Source organism: Peromyscus eremicus, chromosome 8a (assembly GCF_949786415.1).
Source record: "Peromyscus eremicus chromosome 8a, PerEre_H2_v1, whole genome shotgun sequence".
NCBI lineage: Eukaryota > Metazoa > Chordata > Mammalia > Rodentia > Cricetidae > Peromyscus > Peromyscus eremicus.
The window spans coordinates 52,375,108-52,400,523 of NC_081423.1; the positions used below are offsets into that span (position 1 = coordinate 52,375,108).

Genomic DNA, 25,416 nt, shown 5'->3' on the forward strand with positions numbered 1-25,416 from the left:
CCACAGAAGTCTGTCATTGTGCAGTACAGCCTGCCGGGTCTCTCTCAGAAGCCTGGTTTATGGCCAGGGAAGGGGTGGGTCTGGGAAAAAACTCCTAAACCTGGATTCTGGGATCACTCCAGACCCACCAAATCAGTATGCCCGATGTTGGTGCTCCCTCTAGGAGAAATCCCTTTTCCAGGCTGAGGAATCAGGCCCTGTCCCCTAAACCAGAGAGGAACAGGGACACTTGTCTTGGATAGGACATCCTGCAGGCAACTCCTACCTAGTCTTGACCTGACCCCTAGGAAGTACACCCCCATCCTACCCTCCAGAAGTGAGCGGTCCCTGAGGATGAGGGGAAACACAGTACCTGTTCCCAGGGAGCTTCACTTCCCAGTGAACTGGCCCGGCCTGGCTTTCTCCAACTTCCTGAGCCTCTCTGGGGGGATCTCCTGCAGGCTGATGCCATGGTTGCTGGCCCTGCAGGGGGAGATTGCAGCCTCAGGGAAGAGAAACAGGGGTGAGGGAGGGCAGGGCTTGGGTGACTGCTCTTTGGTAGGTATGAGGATGAGACTTGGTGTGGGAGGCAGGAAGAAAGGGTGAAGGCACAAAGGGCCCACTGGCTGGAGCCACTGAGGCACCTGTCATGAAGCAGGTTCATGGCCGCCGCACCCCCCCCACCCTCCACCCCACCCCCCATCCCCGCTTACCCTGGCTGCAGATCCGGTGGTTTGGGGATGGGCTTGTTGAAACCCTGTCTGCCCACAAGCCAGTACGTGTCCTCAGCACCCTTGCCCTGGGAGACACAAAAGAGGGGAGACTTAGGCAGACCAGGGTGAGGGATGGAGAATCTTTAGGTCTAGGTGAATCTGGGAGACCCTACATCTGTATGGACCCCCACAAAGTGGCAGAGTGTGGTCCAGACTTACCTTCAGCTCTGTGCGGCCTCGCCGCTCCATCTGGAAGCCCTGGTCCAGAGCACAAAGAATCTGAACAGTGCTCATGTTCACGTGGATGCGGTAAGCTGAGGCAGCGAGGGAACACATTGATCTCAGGATTCACCTCTCATCTCCATCCTGGGCCATTTCCCCAGCCTCTCCCCACCTCCCCCAGCTCTCCTTGTCCGTTACACTCACGTAGCCCCGTGGACTCCATTCGTGAGGCTGTGTTAACTGTGTCCCCAAACAGGCAGTACCGAGGCATGGTGAGGCCCACCACGCCAGCCACGCACGGGCCTGGGGAGATACGCTAGGTCAGAGGGCAGGCAGGCAGGCAGAGATTGGGTCAAAGCTGGCGGTGCCCAGCAGCTAGGCTGTGCAGAGGGCCTTGAGACACCTTAGCACCCATACTCTCTACCAACTCCCCCAATAAAAACGCTCTTGTGTATTTTCCTCAAGACAAGCCCCCACCCCACGCTACCCCCACCAAGGGTTTGCCTCCTACAGCTGAAATCTGGAGCCCAGAAGCCAGGAGGGCCAAGGAGTTACCTGAGTGCAGGCCAATGCGGATGCGCACTGGTACCTCAGGCATATGGCGCATGCGGAAAGAGCCTACCGCACTGAGGATGTCTAGTGACATGTTGGCAATCTCTGCGGCGTGCCGCTGCCCATTCCTTTGTGGCAGCCCGGAGGCCACCATATAGGCATCGCCGATTGTTTCCACCTGGGGGACGGGGTTGTGTTGGTTCAGTTCTGAGCACCTTTCCCCCAATAACTCAAAGCAGTGTCACGTGTCTGGAGGTCTAAAGGGTTAGGCCAGACATCCCGGGAAGCCACGCTGGGAGTTAGGAGTTGCACTTGGGCATGAAGGAAGAGATCTGTGACAGCGGGACTGAGGAAAACCAGCTGGTGTCCCGAGGCAGGTGGAACTACTTCATTTAAACGGAAACCCGGGACTCAGGAGGCAGAGGCAGGAGGATTGCCTCAAGTCTGAGGCCAGCCTGGTCTACAAGCAAGTTCTAAGCCACCCAGGTATACATAGAAAACAAAAGAAAACCGAAGGGCAGGTGCACACTCTACCTTGTAGACATCGTGGGCCCCAATGATGGCGTCAAAGAGCGTATAGAGGTCATTGAGTAGGTCTACCACCTCAATGGGCTCACTCATGGCCGAAATGGTGGTGAAGCCCACGATGTCACTGAAGTAGAGCGTCACCTCTTCAAAGTACTCAGGCTCCACAGATGTCCCCATCTTCAGGGCCTCAGCCACAGATCTAGGAATGGCAAGCCGCAGGGTCACCTGGAGGCTACCCCAACCTGGCCACCTCTCCCCACACTCCTCTCCACAGGACCCACGGAGGCAGCATCTGCGTGAGCAGCCTGTCTGTCTTCTGCTTCTCCTGCTCTAACTCCTCTGTGCGCTCTCGGATCAGGTCCTCCAGGTTACTGGAGTACTGCTCCAGCATCCGAAGCATGGAGTCGATGATGTTCGTCTTCCGGCCCTTGTTGATGCTCTTGAACTAGGAGGAGAGAAAACTAGTTTAAAAAAAAAAAAAATACCCAAGCCTTGGGCTGCCATGGACCTCTCCTGGACCCTCTCCCGGGGTACACATCTGAGCACCATTTACCTTTCACTCACGAAGCACCCCAGATTCCTGGACACTGTGTTTGTGGATATTATTACGGGGTATGTGGAAAAGGAGGGTCCACACAGATAGCTGCTCTGAGTTGGAACTGACAAGGCACTGAACTCAGGCCCAGGGTTTTCCTGTCTCAGTAAACCAAGCACATATCTGGTTCTTATTCAATGTTGCTGATTTGGATTAAGTATTTCTCCCACCCAGAGTTCTCTTTCCCATCCCAAAGGCCTCCACAAGTCCTCGCATGCTTCCTAATCCTTCCCTACCAAATCTGCAGTCGTTAGGTTAATCCTTAGGAGAGAGCCTAAAAGGTCAAAGATCCTGCTAGCCTGCTTGCCCAGGAACAGGATGCTGACAGGAATCTAGGATCCCAGGGGCCAGCCCAGTCCTTGCCCAGTCCCAGCTCCTGACCAGGTCAAAGGTGTGGTCCATCGAGGGCCGAAGTTCAGGCTGCTCTGCCCAGCACTGCGTCATCAGCTGGATGCACTCCATGGGTGCCTGGTCCATTGACACCAAGGGCCGACACAGAGGGGGAGGGCTCTGTACCCTCTGGATCACTTCTAGAGGCAAGAAGAAACCGTGAAAAGTGGGCAAACCCAAATACAACCCACCTCTCACTCTAGCCCAAGACAGGGGTACTAAAAGAGGGTCCCGTGTGATTCCAAGCTGCTCTCCAGCGTGCGATGTAGCTGAGGATGACCCCGGACTTCTCACTCTTCTACTTCCCTGAAACCACAGGCTTGTATGACCACACCCAGATTATGGGGTGCTGGGAATTGAACTCAGGGCTTTGTGTACATTAGGCAAGTACTCTACCAACTGAGCTTCTTCCCAGCCAGAGAGGATTGTTTGTTTGTTTGTTTTTGTTTGTTTGAGATAGGGTTTCTCTGTGTAGCCTTGGCTGTCCTAGAACTCACTTCTGTAGACCAGGCTGGCCTCGAACTCACAGAGATCTGCCTGCCTCTGCCTCCCGAGTGCTGGGATTAAAGGTGTGCACCTGGCTAGCATTTTTTGAACTTCCAGGCCTTAGGAGATGGCTCAGTCACTAAGTGTGTGACATGCAAGCCAGAAGACCTGAGCTTGGATTTCCAGCAGCCACATTAAAATAATTTTAAAAAGCCAGACACAGTGGCAATACCTGTAACCCTAGCACTAGGAAGGCAGACATGGGGCTTGCTGCTACCCAATATAGCTAACTGGTGAGTTCTAGGTTCAGTGAGAGACTGTCTCAAAAAATGAAGGGGAGAACGATTGAGGAAGACACCTGACACTGGCCCGTGGCCTCCATTTGCACACACACACACACACACACGTACACACAACTGTCTGCACACATGGACACATACATACACTACACACAAATAAGTAAAGAAACACTTTAGCTGGTGGGGGAGTGTAACATGGATGGGCGTCTCTAGGAGTAACTGGAGGCCCTTGAAATCTGAGTGTCGGTAAGAGGCGACAGAGACAAACTAATGTTTACTGAGCATAAGAAACAGGTGAGAATCCTATAGATGATGAACGATTTGGATTTGGATGCAATGGGACCGTCCTCTGACCCCTGTTGTCCCTTCTGCCTTCCTAGGATCTCTGAGAATCAAAGAGGAGCCTGTCTGTATGATGGAAGAGCAGGGTGGGTCCAGGGTCAGGACAGAAGCTGTTAAGATCTGTGCCCTGAAACACCCGCCTCATGCTTGGCTTGGCTTTCCCACTGCTGCCTTAGACCCCAGCTTTAAGAAAGCTACCACAAGCCAGTCGGTGGTGGCGCACGCCTTTAATACCAGCACTCGGGAGGCAGAGGCAGGCGGATCTTTGTGAGTTCGAGGCCAGCCTGGTCTACACAGTGAGATCCAGGAAAAGTGCAAAGTTACACAGAGAAACCCTGTCTTGAAAAGCCAAAAAAGAAAACCACCACAAAGTGAAGTCTCACCACGGGGCTTCCCTTTATTAAAGAGCCAGGTCGGGTCTAGGCTGGCTGTTTTAACTGCAGGGTGCCTACCTGGCCTCAAGCCACCTTACCCTCGGGTGTGAGCCCCAGCATAGCATAGGGGGTGCTGCGGCACACGACCTCCTGCATGATGATGCCCAGGCTGAAGACATCCCCAGCTAGTGTTCCCCGTCGCTCCAGGGCTGGGTCCCGAAGCAGCTCTGGGGCTGTCCATAACTGATCTAGGAAGAAGAAAGAGGGACGTGGGCACGAGAGAGGCTGCCGTGGCCCCGAGGATCAGATCCTCATCCTCATTGATGCTATTTAATCCTACAACCCCTCACATAGCTCAGAGCCCAGACTATTTGAGCCTTTCAGAGAAAAGCCTGCCCTCCCGAAGGCGGTGCCTAGGAAAGACTCCGCCTCCGAAGAGCCAGCCTTGAGCAAAGCGCCCCTTATCCGCAGACCCGGAGTTCAGGCACTCCCTGGCAAGCCCCCACGTCCCGGCCACAGACCTTTTTTGTAGCTGCTTATTGTTGGTAGATCTGGGATGTGAAGAGTGCGAGAAAGGGATGGAGGGAAAAGCACTTCAGACTATAGGGGATGCTCCAGTGCCAGGGGCGCAGCTGGGGACTCCTACCCTCCGCACTGGGAGGCTCCGGTAACACCCTTTGCGCTTCCAGCAGTCGCCCGTGGCCATGATCTGTCACCTTGAGCACGAACCTCCCGTCCACCACGCAGTTCCGAGACTTAAGCCTCCCGTGGGCCACACCGCGATGGTGCAGATACCTCATTCCCTTGGAAGGAGTGGAGGAAGAGGCAACCTCAGTTCCCCTAGTCCCCCATCATTCCCGTCAGCACGTCTCTACCTCCCGAAAACACACACCCAGGCAGTACACACACCTTGATGAGGTCTAGCAGGAGAGAAGACTTGAACATCCAGTCCAGCTTTATGTCTCTCTGGGCCAGGAGGTCATGGAGGGAGCCCCGAGCACAGTGCTCTGAGACCACAGCCAAGATGCCCTCCCCAGGGGCGGCAGGGCTGTCAGGTGTCCCTGCCAGGAATAGCCCCAGGTAGAGAACCACATTCTCATGCCGGAGCTCCCGCAGCTGAAAGGCAGAAACCGACGGGCGTTTTTGTTTTTGTTCTTGTTTTTGTTTTGCCCAGGAGGCAATGCAGGGAGCACCCATTACTCCCCCCCCCTCGCCTCCCCCGGTATTCAGTGGTTGTTTGGGGGCAGCCAAACTGGGAATATAGGGCTGGAAATGGTAGGTAAAATGGGGTGGAGGTGGGAGGACTTTCTTCTCTGTGTATTTCTATTCAGATTATGAATGGCTAAGCTTAAAGTTATGAATGAAAAGACAGACATGTACTGGGGATTAGGACCCAGTCAGGTTCTGCTCTGCTCACCATAAAGCTGAGGGACTAAATTAACTACAGAGTTAAGTGGAGTCATAAAGGGAGAGCAACGCTCCACGCAGCCCTGCCGCCACCTGCTCCTTCTAATAGGGCAGTCTTTGATGGAGGACCAGACAGAGCACATGCTGCTGCTGCTGCCTTCTAGCTTTCCCTGGGGCCACATGCCCGGTTCAGGGGGCTGCTTTTCATTTTAAACACCCGGTGTCAAATGGTGACTTCGTCCATACCCACGAAGGCAACCCACTTAAGTCACTCACAGCTGTGACCACAAGCTCACGAGGCTGCCTCCAGGAAAGAGGCCGAGCCAAGGCTGCTTGCTTGGTGCTGGGGGGAGGGGGACATGACAGTGGAGAGCACCGGACTCAGTTCTTCCACTGCCTCCTTGTCAACGGCCCACTCTATTCACTGTCAGCACAGCTGGGACCACTCCACACAGGTGTCCTCACAGATGTGGAAACTCATTTCAATTTCTTTCTTTGAAAAAAAAATGTTTATTGAGGTGTGTGTGCACATCTGCATATGTGTATGTCTGTGGGCATCTGTGTGTCATGGCACCCCTGTGGAGATCAGAGGACAACATGCAGGTCAGCTCTTTCACTTCCACTAAGTGGGTTCTGGGGAACACATCCAGGTGACCAGGCTTGTCAGTCGGCACCTTGGTCCACTGAGCCGTCTCGATGGGACCTCATTTTTATTTATTTATTTATTTTAAATCATTTCACTTAATACAGTTCTACTGGCCTCCGATATTCCAGACCCTGGGCTGGGTGCAGGGAATAAAGTAATATCCTTATTCAGATTTCAGTCCATGATGGAGGCAGATAAGCCAGACCATAGCTGAATGTACAACTTTTGTGATAAACTGACATGTCACTTATCACATAGAAGGTGTGATAACATTAAAAAAAAAAGCTAATATCACAAGAGAGGATGATGGGAAGTCCTCTCCAGAGTGGAAGGAAACCTGAGAATTACCTCTGTAACCTGCTGCAAAAGGAAGCCAAGGATAGACAGACCAATCCCCATGATGGGTTACCTTGGAGAAGGCTGTCTTGGTTGCTGGCCTGATGGCCATATGATGATCACCTGGAAATTTCTTCAGCCAAACCCAGTCTCCCTGCAGCAGAAGGTTAAGGAATTCAGTCCATGAAGCCCCAAGATGCTCTAGGGCTCTCACATTTCCACTGGCCCAGTGACCCAGAACACATCTGTCATAAGACTGAGAACATCAGAGGCAAGTAGCTCAATGCATGCCCATATGTTCACAGGTAGCTGGGTCAGAGCCCAGGTGAGGAAGATGTGAAGCCATGTATGGTGGTCCTCACCTCCCCAGACATGCCCATCAGCACTCGCTCAAGTGAACTGTTGCATACACAGCCCTCATCACTACCCCTTGTCATGAGAGAGCACTGTACTAAGAGTCATCAGGGATTACTGTGCAGGGAGCTGTCATCCCTGTGGGTCCTGGCCTCACTGTCTCCAGCTGCTTGGAAGGGTCAGTTCATGGTATGCCGTGGTGTAGACACTTGGTTCAGTGATCTGCTGCTGTTACCTGGATGAGCAAGGAGCCCTTTGTTCTTAATTTGCCCTGGGCCTTGCAAATCAGATTAGTGGTCCTGCCTGTTGCTAAGAGACGTGAACTAGAAGAGAGTCGTGAAGATTTGGTACTGTCTCCTAATAAGCATTTGGAAGTAAATATGGAGATACTTTTTAAAGGTCATTAAAAGCTGGGGTTGCATTTAGTGGGCGGGACCAGAGAGAAGAAAGACTTGGCATAGGCAGAGGGTGGTTCCACGCAAAGAACAGCTTGCTTAACGTAACAGTAATGTGTCTCTGAGAACCGGTTGCCATGGTCTCAGGTGGCACAGTAGGAACTGTGGCATTTTCTCCAAGACCTTGAGCTTGGCCACTCTCCCACTCCTCTCGATGAGTTGAGATCTCCAACTCATCGTGTCTCTCCCCTCAGTATCTCCCACCCACCCTGCCACATTCACGCGTCCTGGACCAGTTGTTAGTGTTTCTGACATTTCTTTTCTGATGTAGGGCTTGTGTTTATGAGTCTGACCAGAACTGGTTGAAAATGTTGAGGGGGTAGGGGTCAGGGACTTCTGGCAGAGAAGGAATTGGCCTCACTGGCTATACCACCCTGCACGCTGATCACAGCATGCTCTACAGCACCCCCAGCCTCCAGATTTTGGGTTTTGGGAAGGCCTCACCTGGATCTTGTGGCAGAAAGGATTTCCAGATAGAAGAATCAGGTTAGGATTGCTAAATCCGTGACTTTTCCCTAGATCTTGCTCAGCTTCATCTCCCTGCCTGTAGCCTGCAGGATGGGACTTGTCTGTCTCTCTCCCTTAGGAGTGTTTTTCCTCTGACTTTGGTCTGGTCCTTTTTTTCCCTTCCTGGAGTACGGGGCTGTGTACGCAACAGTTCACTTGTGTGAGTGTTGAGATTTGCTCACCTCATAGAGGCCAATGTTGCTGCTCTCTGGGGGCTGGCTGGGGACACTGCGAATGTCTGATGTGCTCCTGGTAGCCAGACTTGATCTACTGCCCTGGGCCACCTGAGGACAGAGGTCAAAACAAGAATCAGAATATATTCTGGGGCCAAAGTCCTGGGCTGAGGCTGAGTTCTGTGGGTGGGTAAAAGAGAGGAGGAGGAAAAGGAATCTGCGGGCAAGTGGAAATGGTACCCAGTACACCACACTTTACAGTTTACAAGACAAACATTCATTTTCTAGTGGGACCTTCACACCAGCTCAAGACAGGACTGTCACCCTATTGCATCGATGAGGTCCCTGATTCTCAAGGACAAAGCCGGAGCAGAAGCTAAGTTTCTCACATGGGAGCAGGGGGCACAGCTGGTTCAGGGAAGGGACAGGTGGCTCCTGGCTCCCTGCTTTCCTGACCTTCCGAGAGCTGCCCCCTGGTGGGTGAAGGAAGGTAACATCTTCCAGAGTCAGGATGATCTTGTTGGGGCCGGAGACCATTTGCATGTGTAGCAGCCTATGCCTGGTGTGGGGAGGCGGTCATCCCCACAAATTCCATAAGAGGCCAGCAGGGGATAGAGCAGAGGGGTGATGTTAGTTCGGGGAAGTGTACTGGAATATAGCAATTCCCCAAACGTGCTCTGGAATTCTGCCAGCTCCCTGGATCCTTACGTCCCTCCCAAGGCAACTTCCCCATCTTGTGGACACCTCACCTCCTGTCTTTATGGCACAACTTTACTTCTCTACTCACCTCAGGTAATGAGCCAGGAAGGCTCCAGTCAGTCCCACCCCGATCACCAGGAGGAAGCCAATGAAGACCAGGCCTGGCTCCACTCCTAAAGGGACAAAGAGAGGGGCCCTTGGTCTTGGAAGGGAAGGACCCCTTAAGGGAAGGGGGATGTTCAATCAAGTCATGCCGAATCTAAGGAATGGGCTTGGGAGCTGAGTAAAAGCTCAAAGATTCCTCAAAGGGGGAGTCTGGAGATGCTACAAGGGTCCTCAAGGGTTTTGGAAATCCTTGAGAGGGGTCCTGAGCAAGCCATGGGCTGAAGGAGGACCTGGGAAAATAACAGGAGTTCCCTCTCTCTCACAACGTTGTGAATTGTCCACGCTGACTGTTTCAGTGGGAGCCTGCAGGGGCTCCCCTCACCTCCGTTGCAGATCACATCTGGATCAAACCAGCAGGAAGGATCTGGGCCAGGCGCAGGTCCACCTCGAGGGAAGTGCACAGGGGGCCCAGCGGGGCGTATAGAGCCTCGGATAGGATCCAGCAGATGTGTGGTGAAGAGCCGATCTCCTGACGCATCTGTGTCCAGCAGCACAAAGGAGGGCTCCTCGGTTCTTCCCAGGACCCCACAAAAGCCAGAGACTTGGGCTTCCTGAACTTGGCGGGCCACAGATGCACCCGACACCCAGCCACCACCCACAGCTTCTCTGGCTCTTGTCACTCCCCCAGCCAACAGGAAGACAGCATCATAGATGGTTCCAAACAGTGGAGAGACCTAGAGGAGAGGAGAGTGAGGACTCGGGGCCTGGACTTAGAGCCATGAATGGGTGAGAATTCACCGGACTGCCTGTTCCTTCATGAGCCCCACTACCTCGGAGGGTTCCTATCTCCTGGGTGAAGGCTCCCCACCCTCCCCATTGTCTGTTGGCACTGATCGTACCTCCATTCAGGAATTAGGTCCTTCTCTCATCATGACTGAGACTCTGCATAGCCTAGACTTTTTCATAGTTTTTTGCCTGGCTTATACCTTTAATCTATCTCATCACCTACCATTCATCTAAGGCTCCCCATCCTTTGCTCATGTCTTCTTGATGTTTATTTATTGCTGAGGTTGACCTTAAACTCATTCTGTAGCCTAGGCAGATGTTGGATCTATCTTGATTCCTGCCTTCCTCCCTCCTCACTCTTTCCCACTCTCTGTCTGTCTGTCTGTCTGTCTGTCTGTCTCTGTCTCTCTCTTTCTTTTAAATTTTGCCTGCATGTACGTCTGTGTGAAGGTGTCAGATCCTGGCATTAGTTGTGAGCTGCCATGTGGGTGCTGGGAACTGAACCCAGGTCCTCTGGAAGAGCAGTCAGTGCTCTTAACCACTGAGCCATCTCTCCAGTCCTCTACTTTCTTTCTTTGTGTTATGAAGCCCAGACAGGCTTGGAAATGACAGCCTTGAACTTCTGACCCTCCAGCGTCTAGGTGGGTACTCAGTAGACAGTGGTATGTCCCCAACCAGATGTTGAATTTTTGATCCTCCTGCTTCAGCCTTTTAAGCAGCTGGATTGCTTGCCCACATTAGCAGTCCTAGCTTGGTTGTTAGTGTTTCTTCCATCCCCTCCCCAAAGAGGCACTACCACCTGCTACCTCTCCTCACCACTGTTCCCACTTCCTGTTTCTTGGGATGGCAGATGCCGTGGACACTAGTGACACTGTGGTGTGTGGGACAGTCCTCTGCCGGGAGCAAACTTTAGGGGGAGAGACAAGAATGTTAAGGAAGTACAGTAGTGAAGGCACAGGAAGTGAGAGGGCTTTAGGGACGAGGAGGAAGAGGGAGGAAGGGGTGGAAGGTTCCAGAAGTAGTGACCACCACCTCGGTCACGAATCAGAATTATCTAGGGGAGAATGGGGTAGGAGAGAGACAATAGAGAAGGACACGTTTAGGGAACCTAAAGTGGCTTAGTCCGGCAGAAGGTCATGGAAGATGTAAGAGAAACAAGACTCAGTCCTGGTAGGCCATGTGAGGAGACCTCCATCTATGCAGAGTAATGAAGGTTCCTCAACTCAGGGTGCAGGAAGCCATCCAGAAACTACCAGGAGGCCTTGAACCATGTCTTGGAATTGTAGAGCATATCTGTTTCTGAAGCCAGATCTCGTTTGTTGATGGAGAGAAGCCCGGAGTCACGTGAGAGTTGGGAGATTCTAGACTTGGGCCCAGAAATGCTGTGGCCTGAGTCAGGGCAGTGTCAGTGAGGGAGGAGAGTATGAATGGAGTCTAATGACCTTCAGGGAGAACAGTAAGAGGGCTTCAGGCCTGGTTTGTGGGGGACAAAGAGGAGAGCCCGGTCTCCAGCGTGGCCAGCTGGCCGCACCACTCATGACAGCGAATGAAAGCATCCTTCCTCCTTCCTATTCCCTCTTTCTCCACGGACTGACAGACCCCCCCACCTCAGCTCACTCTTTATCGATTATTCTCATTCTTTCTCCTTTTCTACCCCAAATATCTTCTTCGAGAAGACTAGAGGCATTGGTGGGAAAGAGTTCAGCATGCCTCCCGACCCCGCTCCCCACCTTAACCTTCTTTAAGTGGTCTCTTTTGAGTATGGGTATGGCTATTTATTTTGGGAAACTGAACCTGAGGCCTTGCACAGTTCTGACAAGTATCCTCCAATGTGCTGTCTAGCCATCTCTCGTTTTTGAGACAGGCCCCTAAGTTGACCAGACTTGCCTTGAATTTGCTCTATAGCCCAGGAAGGCCCTGAACTTGCTCTCTTCCTTCCTCAGCTTTCCGAGTATCTGAGACAACAAACCCATGTCACCAGGCCTGGAATGAGTATGGCCTTCCTGACAGCTAATTTTCTTCCCACTGATCTCTACCTTAGTAGTGTCTAGACTCCCTTTGTGACTGAGAAGGAATTAGATGGTCTGAACTGGGATCCTGGAGATCAAGGAATTCTGATTACTACCTAGATGTTGGAAACGGTCTTTGGTTCTGATTATGGGACACTCCCGCCTCCCCCCACGTAGTTAAGAACACTGGTGTGACCAGAGAACAAAGTCGGGGCCCCAGAGGAAATGTCTCTGAACTAGGTTAGGTGTGAAGGTTGCATCTGCATCCCCTTTCTTTCCCAGAACACCAGCTGCTTGTTACATATGTTCTTGAGGTGCTGGGATAAGTCTGCTTTGAAGCAATCTAAAAATCATGTGGCAATTTAGGATTTACTCCTTGGAGCTGGATTTGAGAGGTCTCACTGCCTACTCTCGGGGGTAATCTTAATAATGAGGATGCCGTAAGCAACGCCAGAACTTCTACAGCACCCAGGAAATTCCAGATCAGCTGTGGCTACTATGGTTCACTTCCCATTGGCTCCACCCTCTCTTTCCCACTGGCTTCATCAAACTCATTCCCACTGGCTCCACCCTCCCTTCCCCATTGGCTCCATCCTCCCTTCCCCATTGGCTCCACCCTCCCTTTCCCATTGGCTCCACCCTCCCTTTCCCATTGGCTTCATCAAACTCATTCCCACTGGTTCCACCCTCCCTTCCCCACTGACTCCACCTCCCCTTTCCTATTGGCTTCATTTTCCTCTTTCCCAACTGTCTCCACCAGGCCCCTTTCCCATTTCCCTCCCACCTCTTCCCACTGGTTCCATCCTTCCCTCCTCGTCTGCTCTCTGCTCACTTCCCTGGCTCTCCTTCCTCTTCTCTATCCATTAGTCCGTCTACCTGCTGCAGGTCGAGGTCAGCGGGCAGCTCCTGGTGCTCTTGGGCCCTGCGCAGGCTGTCCTGCACGCTGCCTCCCGGAGGACAGTGGCGCGTGAGTGTGAGCACCGCATCGTGAGCTCTGCGAAGCTGGGAGCTGTTGACCAGAGCAGCCAGAGCCTCCCGGCCTGGAGACAACGCGTAGTGAAGCGTGTCGAAGGGCAGGAAGACCAGAGAGCCATCAGCTAGGCCCAGCTCTTCTGCAGCTTCCAGTAGGTAGCGCTGCTCCTCGCCGCCCAGCAGCACCGAGTGCATCACCATGATCACTACTGCGGACACAAAGGCTGGCTCGCTGCGCTGCCCGTGTCGCCCGCTGTCCGCAGGACCCGCCCGTCTCCCCGCACTCTACAACGGGAGCCTACCTCTAACTCTAGGCCCGTCCCGGATCCTCCGGAGGGCCTTCCGAGCTCCAGACCGGTCTGAGGGCTGCATGGAGGTCACTAGGGCAACTGGCAAGCCCCGCGCCCTGAGTGCTGTGGACAAAGCACGTCCCGCCTCCACCCACAGGTCCTGGGGCGCGGTGATCAGGGCCACGCGCGCCCAGCGGAACGCTCTAAGGAGGACGTAGAGGGCATCTGCAGCGGGGGTCACCGCCGGGGCTGTAGTACCCGCCGCCCGCGTGCCTGGGCAGCCCCAGGGCACCAGAGCTACTCCAGCCTCCTGGGCTAGCAGTTCGGCTGGCCGGCAGGCTGCGGGGTTCACCGGACCCACCAGGCCAGAGACTCGAGCCAGCGCGGAGGACACAGCCCCTAGAGAGCCCGGGGTCAGGCAAGGCTCTGGGAGCAGCGCGACCTCGAACCGGGGGCCGCCGTCTAGGGCAAGGTCACGGTTCAGGCGGTTAGCGGCCAGACGCGCAGCCAGATCAGGACGGGCCCGGGCGAAGATGGGGTCGCAAGCCCAGGGGCCCAGGACCCCCACTTTGAACACGGCCGAGAGGGCAGCAGGCGGCGGGAGTAGCAGCAGGAGCAGGAGTCCGCGCAGCCGAGGCCCTGGCCAGCACAGGACCCGCGAAAGGCTGGACCAGGACTGCCACGCAGGGACGCAGAAGCCGGCGTCGGGAAGCCCACCCGCTGGCAGGAGCCACGCGGTCATTGCCCTCTTCTGTGAACACAGAGGGAGCAAGCAGAGTTGAGACCCCCACCACTCCCTTAAGGGTTCTCCTCTCAAGCCGGTTTTCAAATCCCTGCCAACCCCAAGGGTGTCTCGGCTTCCACACACTTGGACCCTAGATGGGGACAGCGCACCGCCCCAAGGCCTCTTTGGCCTGACCTGCTTGTTCCCGTTTGTTTATCCCCCGCTCCCTGGTCAGCAGCCTCAGGTTCGGTGGGGATACTCCCACGCCCTCACGCAGGACCCGAGTCCACGGAGTGGGTCATTTACTACTTACCGGGAAGTCTCGGGCTGGGACCTGGCTAAGGGGTCACAGGTCGATGCCCCTTCAGTCTCCCCTGGCAGCCCAGCCCAGGGCGGGGGTGTGGGAACAGCCCTCTGCAGCCCCTAATCTCCCCAAGCCGATTAGGATCTTTTAACCAAGCAGAGAGGGGCGAGGGGCGGGCTGATGGAGGAGGATAGTCCCTCCTGTTCTCTTGGGTAAGATCTGTGCTGCCTCCAGACAGGCAGAGCTGCTTAGCTGAACACACACAGAGGTAAAATGATAGAATCAGGTCCGTACCGCGTGCAAAATGTCAGGTTTTAGATTTACACGTGGAAATCAAAACTTTATTTATTTATTTTTCAGTTGTCTCTGCAAAAATTGAATCAGGTAAGAATCATCCTTGGAGCTGGGCGGCGGTGGCACACACCTTAAATCCCGGCGCTCTGGAGGTAGAAGCAGGTGAATCTCTTGAGTTCAGGGCCACCCTGGTCTACAGAGTGAGTTTCAGGAGTTACCCAGAGAAACCCTATCTCGAAAAACCAAAAAGAATAAAAAATAAAAAAAGAATCGTCCACGGGTACTAAAGCTAGGTGGGAAATTTGAGGCCCATCAGGATGTTTTGTCTCCATGATTATAAACCATCACTCCATTTACTACTTATAGGGTGGGAGACAGCAAACATACAATTGCTGCAATTTTAATTGTAAAAAAAAATATTTATATCTGGGTGTAATGGCCTTTAATCCCAGCACAAGGAAGCAGAGGTGGATCTTTGTGTGAAGTCAGCCTGTTCTACCTAGAGAGTTCCAGGACAGCCAGGGCTACAATAGACCCTGTCTCAAAACAGTTGTTTTGTTTTATATGTATGTGTGTGTGTGCCTGAGTCTATGTATGTGAACTACAAGTGTGCAGGGGCCGATGGAGGTCAGAAGAGGCATCCGAACCCCTAGAAGGGGAGTTACACACGATTGTGAGCCACCACGTGGGTGCTGGGAACCGACCAATACGGAAGGTTTTGAACTGCTGAGTGATCTTTCCAGGCTTGTAACTGATGCAGCTCCTCCCCACCCCTTGGTTGGTGGTGTCCAGTCTACAGGTACAGGACGTTCATTTACCCCTTCACTGTGTAGTTCATATTAAAGTGTCCTATCTCATCTCTCTCATAATTACTCTCTCTTCCTGTCACCCTCCCTCCTCCAAACTCATATGCAATCTTTAGGGAAAAACTTTAAACCAGTAGAATTATTAAAATTCTGTAAGGAGCCTGGCGGTGGTAGTGCACGTCTTTAATCCCAGCACTCGGGAGGCAGAGGCAGGTGGATCTCTGTGAGTTCAAGTCCAGCCTGGTCTACAGAGTGAGTTCCAAGACAGCCAGGGCTACACAGAGAAACCTTGTTTTGGGAAAAAAAATGCTACAAGAATGCTCCAGCATCAGTCAGGTGTCATGGGAGCCTGTAATCTCAGGAGGTGGGTGACAGGTTGGTGACACTGAGGCCAGTCTGGCTACATAGTGAAGTCACGTCTTGGGCCAAATAAAAGAACATACTCCAGATGGCTCCTGAAGAACGACTCATTTGGTGATCCTCTGGCTTCCACGTGCATACACACACACACACACACACACACACTCACACACACACTCACAAACTCACACACACACATACACACACATACACACACACTCACACACACATACACACACTCACACACACATACACACACTCTCACACACACTCACACACACACATACACACACACATACACACACACTCACACATACACACATACACACACACACACACACAGGGAGAGAGACAGAGAGACAGAGAGACAGAGAGACAGAGAGAGAGAGAGAGAGGACTGGCCACTGGCACAATTGGAATATGAGTGGGCAATTTGGTAAGTTACCACTGTAAATTCATGAAGTTAATAACTGTACTACAGTTATACTAAGGAATGTCCAACCAGGTATGATGGTGCACGCCTTTAATCCCAACACTCGAGAGGAAGAGGCAGGCAGATCTCTGTAAGTTTGAGGCCAGTCTGGTCTACATGAGTCCCTGGCCGGTCAAGCTGCAAAGTGAGACCCTGTCTCAAAAAAAACAAAAAAAAACCCACAAAACTTCCAAGTCATAAGAAATATACATTGAACTATTTAGAGACAAAGCATCGTGATGTATTTAACTGACCCTCAAAAATTTCACAATGTATTATATATGACATATAAGTATGTTGCATATATTAGGTATTCCAAATAATAAAGACAATTATAACTGTGGGTGAATCTGGGGCCAGGGAGATGGCTCAGGGGATAGAGTTCTTGCTATGTAAATGTGAGTTTCGATTTCACCTGTAAAAAAAGATAGAAGCCGGGCGGTGGTGGCGCACGCCTTTAATCCCAGCACTCGGGAGGCAGAGCCAGGCGGATCTCTGTGAGTTCGAGGCCAGCCTGGGCTACCAAGTGAGTTCCAGGAGAGGCGCAAAGCTACACAGAGAAACCTTGTCTCGAAAAACCAAAAAAAAAAAAAAAAAGATAGACACAGCACAATACATCTATAACCCAGTGCTGGGGGAGCGGAGACGGGAATTCTGGGGCTCTCTGGCTGCCAGTCTAGCTGAAGCAATGAACTCCAGGCTTAGTGAGAGACTCTGAAACCACAGTTTAGTGGGTTACAGTGCTCTCAGCCAAACCTGACCAACTGAATGTAATTCCTGGGACCCACATGACAGGAGAGAATTCGCTCCAGCAAGTTATTCTTTGACCTACACACACACACACACACACACACACACACACACACACACACACACACTGTGGTATACTTACACTCACAAAATCAATAAAAAAATATAGTAAAAATAAATATTAAGGGGGTTAGAGAACACTTGCTGCCTTCCAGAGGACCTAGGTTTGATTCCCAGCACCTACATGGCAGCTTACAACGTTCTGTAACTCCAGTTCCTGAAGATCCAATGCCCTTTTCTGGCCTCCGAAGGCTGGTGCATAGATGTACATGCAGACAAAACATCCATACACATAAAATTAAAATAAGATTAAGCTCAGCGGTGGTGGTGCATGCCTTTAATCCCAGCACTTGGGAGGAGGCAGAGGCAGGTGAATCTCTTTCAGTTCGAGGCCAGCCTGGTCTACAGGGTGAGTTCCAGGAGAGCCAGGGCTACGTAGTGAAACTGTATTTCAAAAAAACAAAAAATAAATAAGATTCAAAAAATAACAGTGGTGCAGCCCATGGACTAAAACTGGAATGATACAGGAAGGATTAGCACGGCCTTTCCACGGGGTGACACACACACTCTGGAAGTTTCCACAATTTTGTCCTCCAGAGAAGTCAGAGAGGCAACACCCACCAAGTCTCATCAACATGGCTGCCTAGCGAAGATTTGAATAAGGACACCAGTGGGCATTCTAAGATGGAAGGGGCAAGTTCAAGGGTCTCATCCCTACACGAAGAACTACGGGCCACGGAGTGGGGTGGGGGTTAAGAGCAGAGGAAATGGTCTCCCCAGGGAAGAGTCCTCCGACTGGGTATCTGATACCAAGTGGTCGGCCCTGAGGTTATATACACACAGGCAACAGTGTACGGACTGAGGTTATATTCATACATTTAGGTATGTATATATAAACTATTAAAAAAGGCCATGAATTGGAGAGAGCAAGGAGGGGGCATGGGAGAGGTTGGAGGGAGGAACAAGAAGGGGGAAATGATGTAATTATGTTATAATTTCAAAACAATAAGGTGGAAAGAGATAGAGAAATACACTGATATCAATCTCTGGGCATGCATAGACCGGTGTGCCCAAGTACACATGAGCACATGTGTACATATTCCACAAACACACACTCTGAAAAACATAGGTGAATCAGGGTAGAGAGCATGAATAAGTTATTTGTTATTTTTGTAGTGTTTCATAAGTTTGGAGTTATTTCTGAATAAAAGGTTAATAGAAAATGCTAAAAAAAAAAAAAGTATGTCTTTATCAGCTCAGGATAAAAAAAAGATTTATTGCCGGGCGGTGGTGGCGCACGCCTTTAATCCCAGCACTCAGGAGGCAGAGCCAGGCGAATCTCTGTGAGTTCGAGGCCAGCCTGGGCTACCAAGTGAGTTTCAGGAAAGGCACAAAGCTACACAGAGAAACCCTGTCTCGAAAAACCAAAAAAAAAAAAAAAAAAAAAAAAGATTTATTAAAGAAGATATATAAAGTCCAAATTATACAGTTAAAGATGAATATGTTTTTAAAATGCCTAGCTCTAAGCCGGAGCATACAGCAAAGAAAACATGAGCCACTGACTAGAAAATCTTCACAGACACAAGCAAATTGCCAGGGGTGCAGCTCAGGTGACCGGGAGCTTGCCCAGTATGCTCGTAGCCCTGGGTTCAGTCCCCAGCACCACATAAATTAGAGCATGGTAGCACACACCTGTAATCCCAGCACTTGGGAGTAGAGGCAAGAGGCTCAGGAGTTTAAAGTCATCCTGGACTACATATTGAGTTCAAGGCCAACCTGGGATTCATGAGACACTGTCATAAACAAACAAACAAACAAACAAACAAATAAATAATCAAAATGACAAAGAGAAAAACCAACTAACAAAAGTTGGTATCTGTGTATCTCTCCTCATCTACATCTCTACTCATCCAAATCTATCTATACCCATATAAAAGGTAAACATTCTAGTATTAAAATGGACAAAGGATATTGGTAGGCACATCCATGGAAAAGCTTAAGAGAAACTGCTCAACCTCTCTAATAACCAAGATGAGAAATAAAACAAGACAGTGACACACCATTCACACCCGCCAGACTGGCAAAAATACTAGTGTAACAATACCGATCTGCTGAAACATGAACCTGTCTTGGCTGGTGATGGTATCACTTGGGTTATTTTACAGTGATGGACATGGCAAGCCCATTTTCCGGTGTCTTCCCACGACAGTTAATTTGATGAGATTAAAAATCACTGCAGAGGCCGGGCAGTGGTGGCGCACGCCTTTAATCCCAGCACTTGGGAGGCAGAGCCAGGCGGATCTCTGTGAGTTCGAGGCCGGCCTGGGCTACCAAGTGAGTTCCAGGAAAGGTGCAAAGCTACACAGAGAAACCCTGTCTCGAAAAACGCGTTTCTGTTTTTTCATTCCATCATTATTATTGTGTGTGTGTGCATGATATATGTGTGTGTGAGTGTGGGTACACAAGTGCCATGGACAATGGGTAGAGAACAACTTTTGGGTATCAGTTCTGTCCTTTTATCATGGGTTCTGGTGATTGAGCTCAGGCCGTCATGTTTTTTTGCTGCAAGCTATGCTACTGGTCCTTAAAATTAGTATTACTATTCTTTTTTAGTATTGCTATTTTTTAAAAAGATTTATTTATTATGTATAGTATTCTATCTGCATGTATGCCTGCAAGCCAGAAGAGGGCACCAGATCTCACTAGAGATGGCTGTGAGCTACCATGTGGTTGCTGGGAATTGAACCCGGGTCCTCTGGAAGAGCAGCCAGTGCTCTTAACCTCTGAGTCAATCTCTCCAGCCCGTAGTATTGCTATTTTTAAAATGTTGCATTAATTTATTTATTTGTGTGTCTGTATGTGGGTGCAGATGCTACAGCATACTCTTGGAGTTCAGAGTGGTTCTTCTACCATGTGGGGCTGGGAGATTGAACTGAGGGCTTGGTGGCAAGCCCCTTTCCCTGCTGATCCATTATAGATGAATTTCTAAACAGTCTTATTAAATAAGAAGTGCAGAGCCAAATACAGAGGTGCAAGCCGTAGAGATCAGAGCAATAGCCGCCAACTAACCTTAGCTCACCACCTCGCCATAGCTTCCCAAGAGAACTTCCTCCTGTCTAACCTGCGCCTTTATTGCCTTCCAGTTCTGCCTTCTCATTGGCTGTAAGCCCAGCCACATCACTTCCTCATCACTGCCTGTCTATACAGACCTCCAGGTCTCTATGGTTGGTACTGGGATTAAAGGTGTGTGTCACCATGCCTGGCTGTGTCCTTGAACACACAGAGACTCTGCCTGCCATGTGATCAGATTAAGGGCATGTGCTACCACTGCCTGACTTCTGTTTATGGCTATGACCTCTGATCTCCAGGCAAACTTTATTTATTAACATACAAATAAAATATCACATTTCAGCACAAATAAAATATCACCACAATCCATCTCAGCAGCCCTTACTGTTGTTGTTGTTGTTGTTTTTAAAGATTTATTTATTTATTATGTATACAGTGTTCTGTCTGCACATATCCCTGCAGGCCAGAAGAGGGTGCCAGATCTCATTACAGATGGTTGTGAGCCACCATGTGGTTGCTGGGAATTGAACTCAGGTCCTCTGGAAGAACAAACAGTGCTCTTAACCTCTGAGCCATCTCTCCAGCCCCCTGTTGTTGTTTTTACTCTTTGGATTCTTTGCTCCTTTGGGGGCCCACCACCCAGCTCCCAAATAAGTACACACGGAGGCTTATTCTTACTTATAAATGCCCGGCCTTAGCTTGGCTTGTTTCTTGCCAGCTTTTCTTAACTTAAATTATCCCATCTATCTTTTGCCTCTGATTTTTTCCTTTCCTTACTTCTGTAATCTTACTTTCACTTTTACTCTGTGGCTGCTGTGTGGCTGTGTGGCTGGCCCCTTCTTTTCTCCCTCCTTGATCTCTCTTGCTCTTGCTCCTTCCTCTCCTCCCAGATTTCTCCTTTTATTTATTCTCTCTGCTTACCAGCCCCACCTGTTTCTCTGTCCTACCTCACTATTGGCCATTCAGCTCTTTATTAGACCAATCAGATGTTTTAGACAGACACAGTAACAAAAATTTTGTTTAACAGCTTCACAGAGTTAAACAAATGCAACATAAAGGAATGCAACACATCTTTGCATCATTAAGCAAATGTTCCACAGCATAAACAAATGTAACACATCTTAAAATAATATTCTATAACATCTTACAATTATTTTTAAATAACAAATGAATTTCAAGCTTATGTTCACTTAGATAGTCTGCTACTTCTTGCCTCTCACAAAGGTGGTCTGCTCCCATCTCCCCTGTCTGGCACAGCCCCTTGAAGTGATGGAAATTCTACCCAGTCCTTCCATGGACCAGATGGAAATGAGGTCTAAAGACTGATCTGGATTTAATCTAGATTAATTGATAATTTCCCAATTATCTTTATTCAAAAGGTTTACACATTTCACAGATGCTGTATGTAAGGATGAAGAGAAGATTTCAAAAACTTTTTTGTGGTGAAATATATTTAACAAAACAAGTCCATGTTAGCCATTTTAAGTTCAATAACATTAAGAACGTTTGCATTGTTGTACAGCCATCATGAGGATCTGTCTCCAGAGCTTTTCCTCCTCAGCGGAAACTGTGAACCATTAAACACTAACTCCCCGCTTCCCCATCCCTAGCTCATGGCCACCACCGTTCTCCTCTCTGTCTCTGTGGATTTGATCAGTTGAAATATCTCATATGAGTAAAATCGTATAATATTTGTCCCTTTTAACTTATTTATTTTTGTGTGTGTCTGTGTGTGTGTGTGTGTGTGTGTGTGTGTGTGTGTGTGTGCACAAGAATGCAACACATTTATGCCATGGCACTCCTGTAGTAGTCAGAGGACAACTTGTTGGAGTCAGCTCTCACCTTCCACCTTGTGGGACCCAAGGATCAAACTCAGGTCACTATGCTTCGGAGCAAGTGTCTTTACCTGCTGAGTCATCTCGGGGAGCTTGTCCTTTTTTTAGGCCTTGTTTCACTCGCCGTAATGTTTACATGGCCATCCCACTTTGTGGCATGTATGAGAGTTTCATTTCTTTCGAAAATATTTGTAATTAATTTGTTGAGAATTTCATACATGCATATTTTGATTATATTAAATTCTCAATCTTCCCACTAAGTCCTTCCGGATCCATTCCCATCTTCCCTCCCAACTTCATACTTCTCTTATTTATTTAAATTTAACCCACAGAGTCTAATCTGTGCTGCTCACACACTCTTGGGTGTGGCACTATCCACTGGAGTGTGGTAGACCTAGTGAGACCTAGTGAGAAGACTCCCCCACCCAGAAACCATCAACTATCAATAGCTCCTCAGCTTCGGGTAGGGGTTTCATTTCCTTTTAAGGCTGCGAATGTTCCACTGTGCACAGTACCACACTCTGGTCATTTGTCGATCCACCCTTAAGTTGATTCCACCTTGTTGCTGCAGAGAATAAAGCCACTGTGACCGTAACAACAGATCCATTCTTTGGAGTTTATAACTAGAAGCAAAATTCCTGGAGCGTACAGTGATTCTATTTTTAATTGTTTGAGGAGATGGCATGGTGGGTTTTTGTTTTATTTTAATTACACTCGCTGCACTATTTTATATTCAAGGAGTAGAATATTTAAATCTATCCTGGTCCTCATTCCAAGGTGACATAGCCAGCCTTTTGGCCACCACACTGATCCACCTTGTTTACTTCCTTGTCTATTGTCTGATAATTTATATCCAATCTGTAATGTACAGAAGCAAAACAGGTCCTCTTATGGGAAGGGTGGGGCCAGAGCTTAAAGTAGCGGCCAGCCAGGTTACCAGAGGGCAGAATTATAATTAAACCCAAGGACTATAAATAGCCTCAGCTGCCCCAGGAGACACATAAGAAGGTCTGGGTTTCCCTCTATAGAAGGAAAAGGAAAAGGTCTTTCTTCCTGCTTCCTAGCCCCTCTCCCTTAGCACCACGGAGGAGTTCACAGAGGGAATTCTTTTCTATTTGTGGAATCACTGTGGCAGCAGATAAGAGAAAAATTAGTCTTTAAAAGAGGCAAAACAATGTGGGTGTGTGCGTGCATGTGTGTGTGTGCGTGCGTGCGTGCGTGCGTGCGTGTGTGTGTGTGTGTGTGTGTGTGTGTGTGTGTAGGGGATTAAGCCCAGGGCTTTGCATGCCAACACTCTAGGACTGAGCTGTAACTCCCAAGCCCAAACAACTTTTGAAAGAAAGAAACTTGTCTTGAATTTCAGAGTAGCAGACTTGAGGTGGAGGTAATAAGATCTGATTCTAAAAACTAAATGAACGATTCAGACTGAGTCAAAAACAAAACAAAAAATAAAACAAAAAAAACAAAAAAAAACCCACTGAAGCTTAAACAGGGGAGAGCAGAAGCCAGGATTCCATCACACTACAGTTCATAATACAAATAGTGAGGAAGGAGAAAAGAAATCTCTATCACGTCCCTTCAAATAAAACCAACCAACTGACCACACATACATAGAAACAGAGGCACTGGGTTCCTCAACAGTAGAAAACATGAGCTCTGAGTTCTGCTATGTCCTGAAGAGCTCGGTCCTGGAGACCAGATTGGGCGATGAGGGAATGAAGACGTGGTAGACACTCATACAGGAAAGCTGGAACCAGGGGGCTGTGCTCTCCCATGGAGGACAAAACAGCTTGGGGGGGGGGGGAGTTAGCACGCTGGTCTCAGGAGGGGTCTCCATAGATGAGCAGCAGTCTCAGATGGCAAACATTTGGAGGAAGAAGCTGCAGTGGATGCTTTCTGTATGCTCTGTCAGCTTTCCAGCATGGACCAGAGGAAGGCTTTGCCAGTTCCCATAAATCTGGGGTCCTCGTCAATAATACATATACAATTACACACGTCCATTCAGGGCTTCCAAAGCCTCAGCCTCGATCAATCAACCAATCAGTAAGTAATTTAAAATTAGCTCTGTGTTCTCTGATTACAGAAACAATGTATATTTCTCATAAAAATCAAAGCATACAAAAATTAAAAGCAAATACAAAAGCCTTTCCCAGATGACTCCCATCAACAGCTTGTATGTGTGTACGTGTGTGCATGTGTGTGTGTGTGTGTGTGTGTGTGTGTGTTTTCAGGGATGTGTTGTGGAAGGTGAAAGTTAATCTCAAGTTTCATTCCTCAGGTGCAATATATCTTCTTAAAATTTTTTTTCTAGCAATTGAGATTTTGCATCAATTATTAGGGATTTTTTTCTTGATTGGATCATTTGAGGTGAGAAGACCCATCCCAATGTATACTGAAGATCAGCTGAGACATCCAGCCTTGTGGACCAAACAATGGACTACTGGGTTCTTGGACTGTTGGATTGTTGGACTAGCTGGACCACAGCCTGTAAGCCACTCTAGTAAATCCTACATGCATTTATTTATTCTATCAATTCTGATTCTCTAGAGAACCCTCACTAATACAGGGTGTGGAATAGACATCCCATTTAGGGTCAGTCACTTTGCTGACTGAGCTCTCTCCTCAACACTGGTCATAGCGATTAAAATTCATACACAAGGAAACAGATAATGTTTATGTTCTGCCTCTGTGTATGATACTGGGAGTTAAAGCCAGGGCTAGAATGCAGCTCATCGACACAGCTCTTGCTAGCTTATATAAGGCTTAGAGTTCAATGCCCAGGACTGTGTATGTATGCAGGGGTGTGTTTTATGAAAAACAAAATAGGGGGCTGGAGAGATGGCTCAGAGGTAAAGAGCACTAGCTGTTCTTCCAAAGGTCCTGAGTTCAATTCCCAGCAACCACATGGTGGCTCACAACCACCTGTAATGAGATCTGGTGCCCTCTTCTGGCCTGCAGACATACATGCAGGCAGAACACTGTATACATAATAAATAAATACATCTTTAAAAAAAAAAAAAAAAAAAAAAAAAAAAAAAAAAGAAAAAAAAAAAAAAAAAAAAAAAAAAAAAAAAAAAAGAAAAACAAAATAAACAAATAAATATACAGTGAAAAGTGTCCCTCCCTGACCCATTTCCTGTCATCTCAGCTGGGTCAAAAGGAGTCTATATGTCCTCCACAGGCCCTTCTATGTACACAAATATATATATATATAAAATTCAACATTTAATGTATGTATGTATGTATGCATGTATTTACTTATGTGCATGTCTGTTGTTGGTTGTAATCTTTACTCTTTTTACTATTTGGCCATTTTGGGGGCCTGCCACCCAGCTCCCAAATAATCACACACAGAAAGTCTTACTCTTTCTTATAAATGCCTGATCTTAGCTTGGCTTGTTTCTAGCCAGCTTTCCTTAGCTTAAATTATCCCATCTACCTTTTGCCTCTGGGCTTTTTCTTACTTCTGTATGTCTTACTTTCACTCTCACTCTGTATCTGGCTGTGTGTGGCTGGCCCCTAG

General features: G+C 49.2%; 1 protein-coding gene across 1 annotated transcript; it reads right to left on the minus strand.

Annotated features, from left to right (window-relative positions):
- Positions 1-368: 368 nt before the first annotated feature.
- Gucy2d (guanylate cyclase 2D, retinal) lies at positions 369-13,961 on the minus strand. Its single transcript, XM_059269442.1, has 18 exons — positions 13,232-13,961; positions 12,834-13,138; positions 9,545-9,896; positions 9,146-9,230; positions 8,815-8,917; positions 8,368-8,469; positions 6,943-7,023; positions 5,390-5,596; positions 5,127-5,283; positions 4,579-4,728; positions 2,971-3,119; positions 2,276-2,439; positions 2,001-2,193; positions 1,470-1,644; positions 1,119-1,217; positions 912-1,006; positions 693-778; positions 369-462 (listed from the first exon to the last, which is right to left on the minus strand). The coding sequence occupies exons 1-18, from the start codon at positions 13,959-13,961 to the stop codon at positions 369-371; spliced, it is 3,327 nt and encodes a 1,108-aa protein (XP_059125425.1).
- Positions 13,962-25,416: the final 11,455 nt, after the last annotated feature.

What these genes read in the sequence shown, in the direction of transcription:
- Gucy2d (XM_059269442.1), bottom strand. Translation starts at nt 13,961, where the DNA reads ATGACCGCGTGGCTCCTGCCAGCGGGTGGGCTTCCCGACGCCGGCTTC. An exon ending in CCAAGACAGCCTTCTCCAAG is followed by an intron (nt 5,597 to 6,942) that starts GTAACCCATCAT and finishes TCTGCCTTTCAG; the next exon opens with CTGCGGGAGCTCCGGCATGA. An exon ending in GGAGCCTCCCAGTGCGGAGG is followed by an intron (nt 4,729 to 5,126) that starts GTAGGAGTCCCC and finishes TCTTCTTCCTAG; the next exon opens with ATCAGTTATGGACAGCCCCA.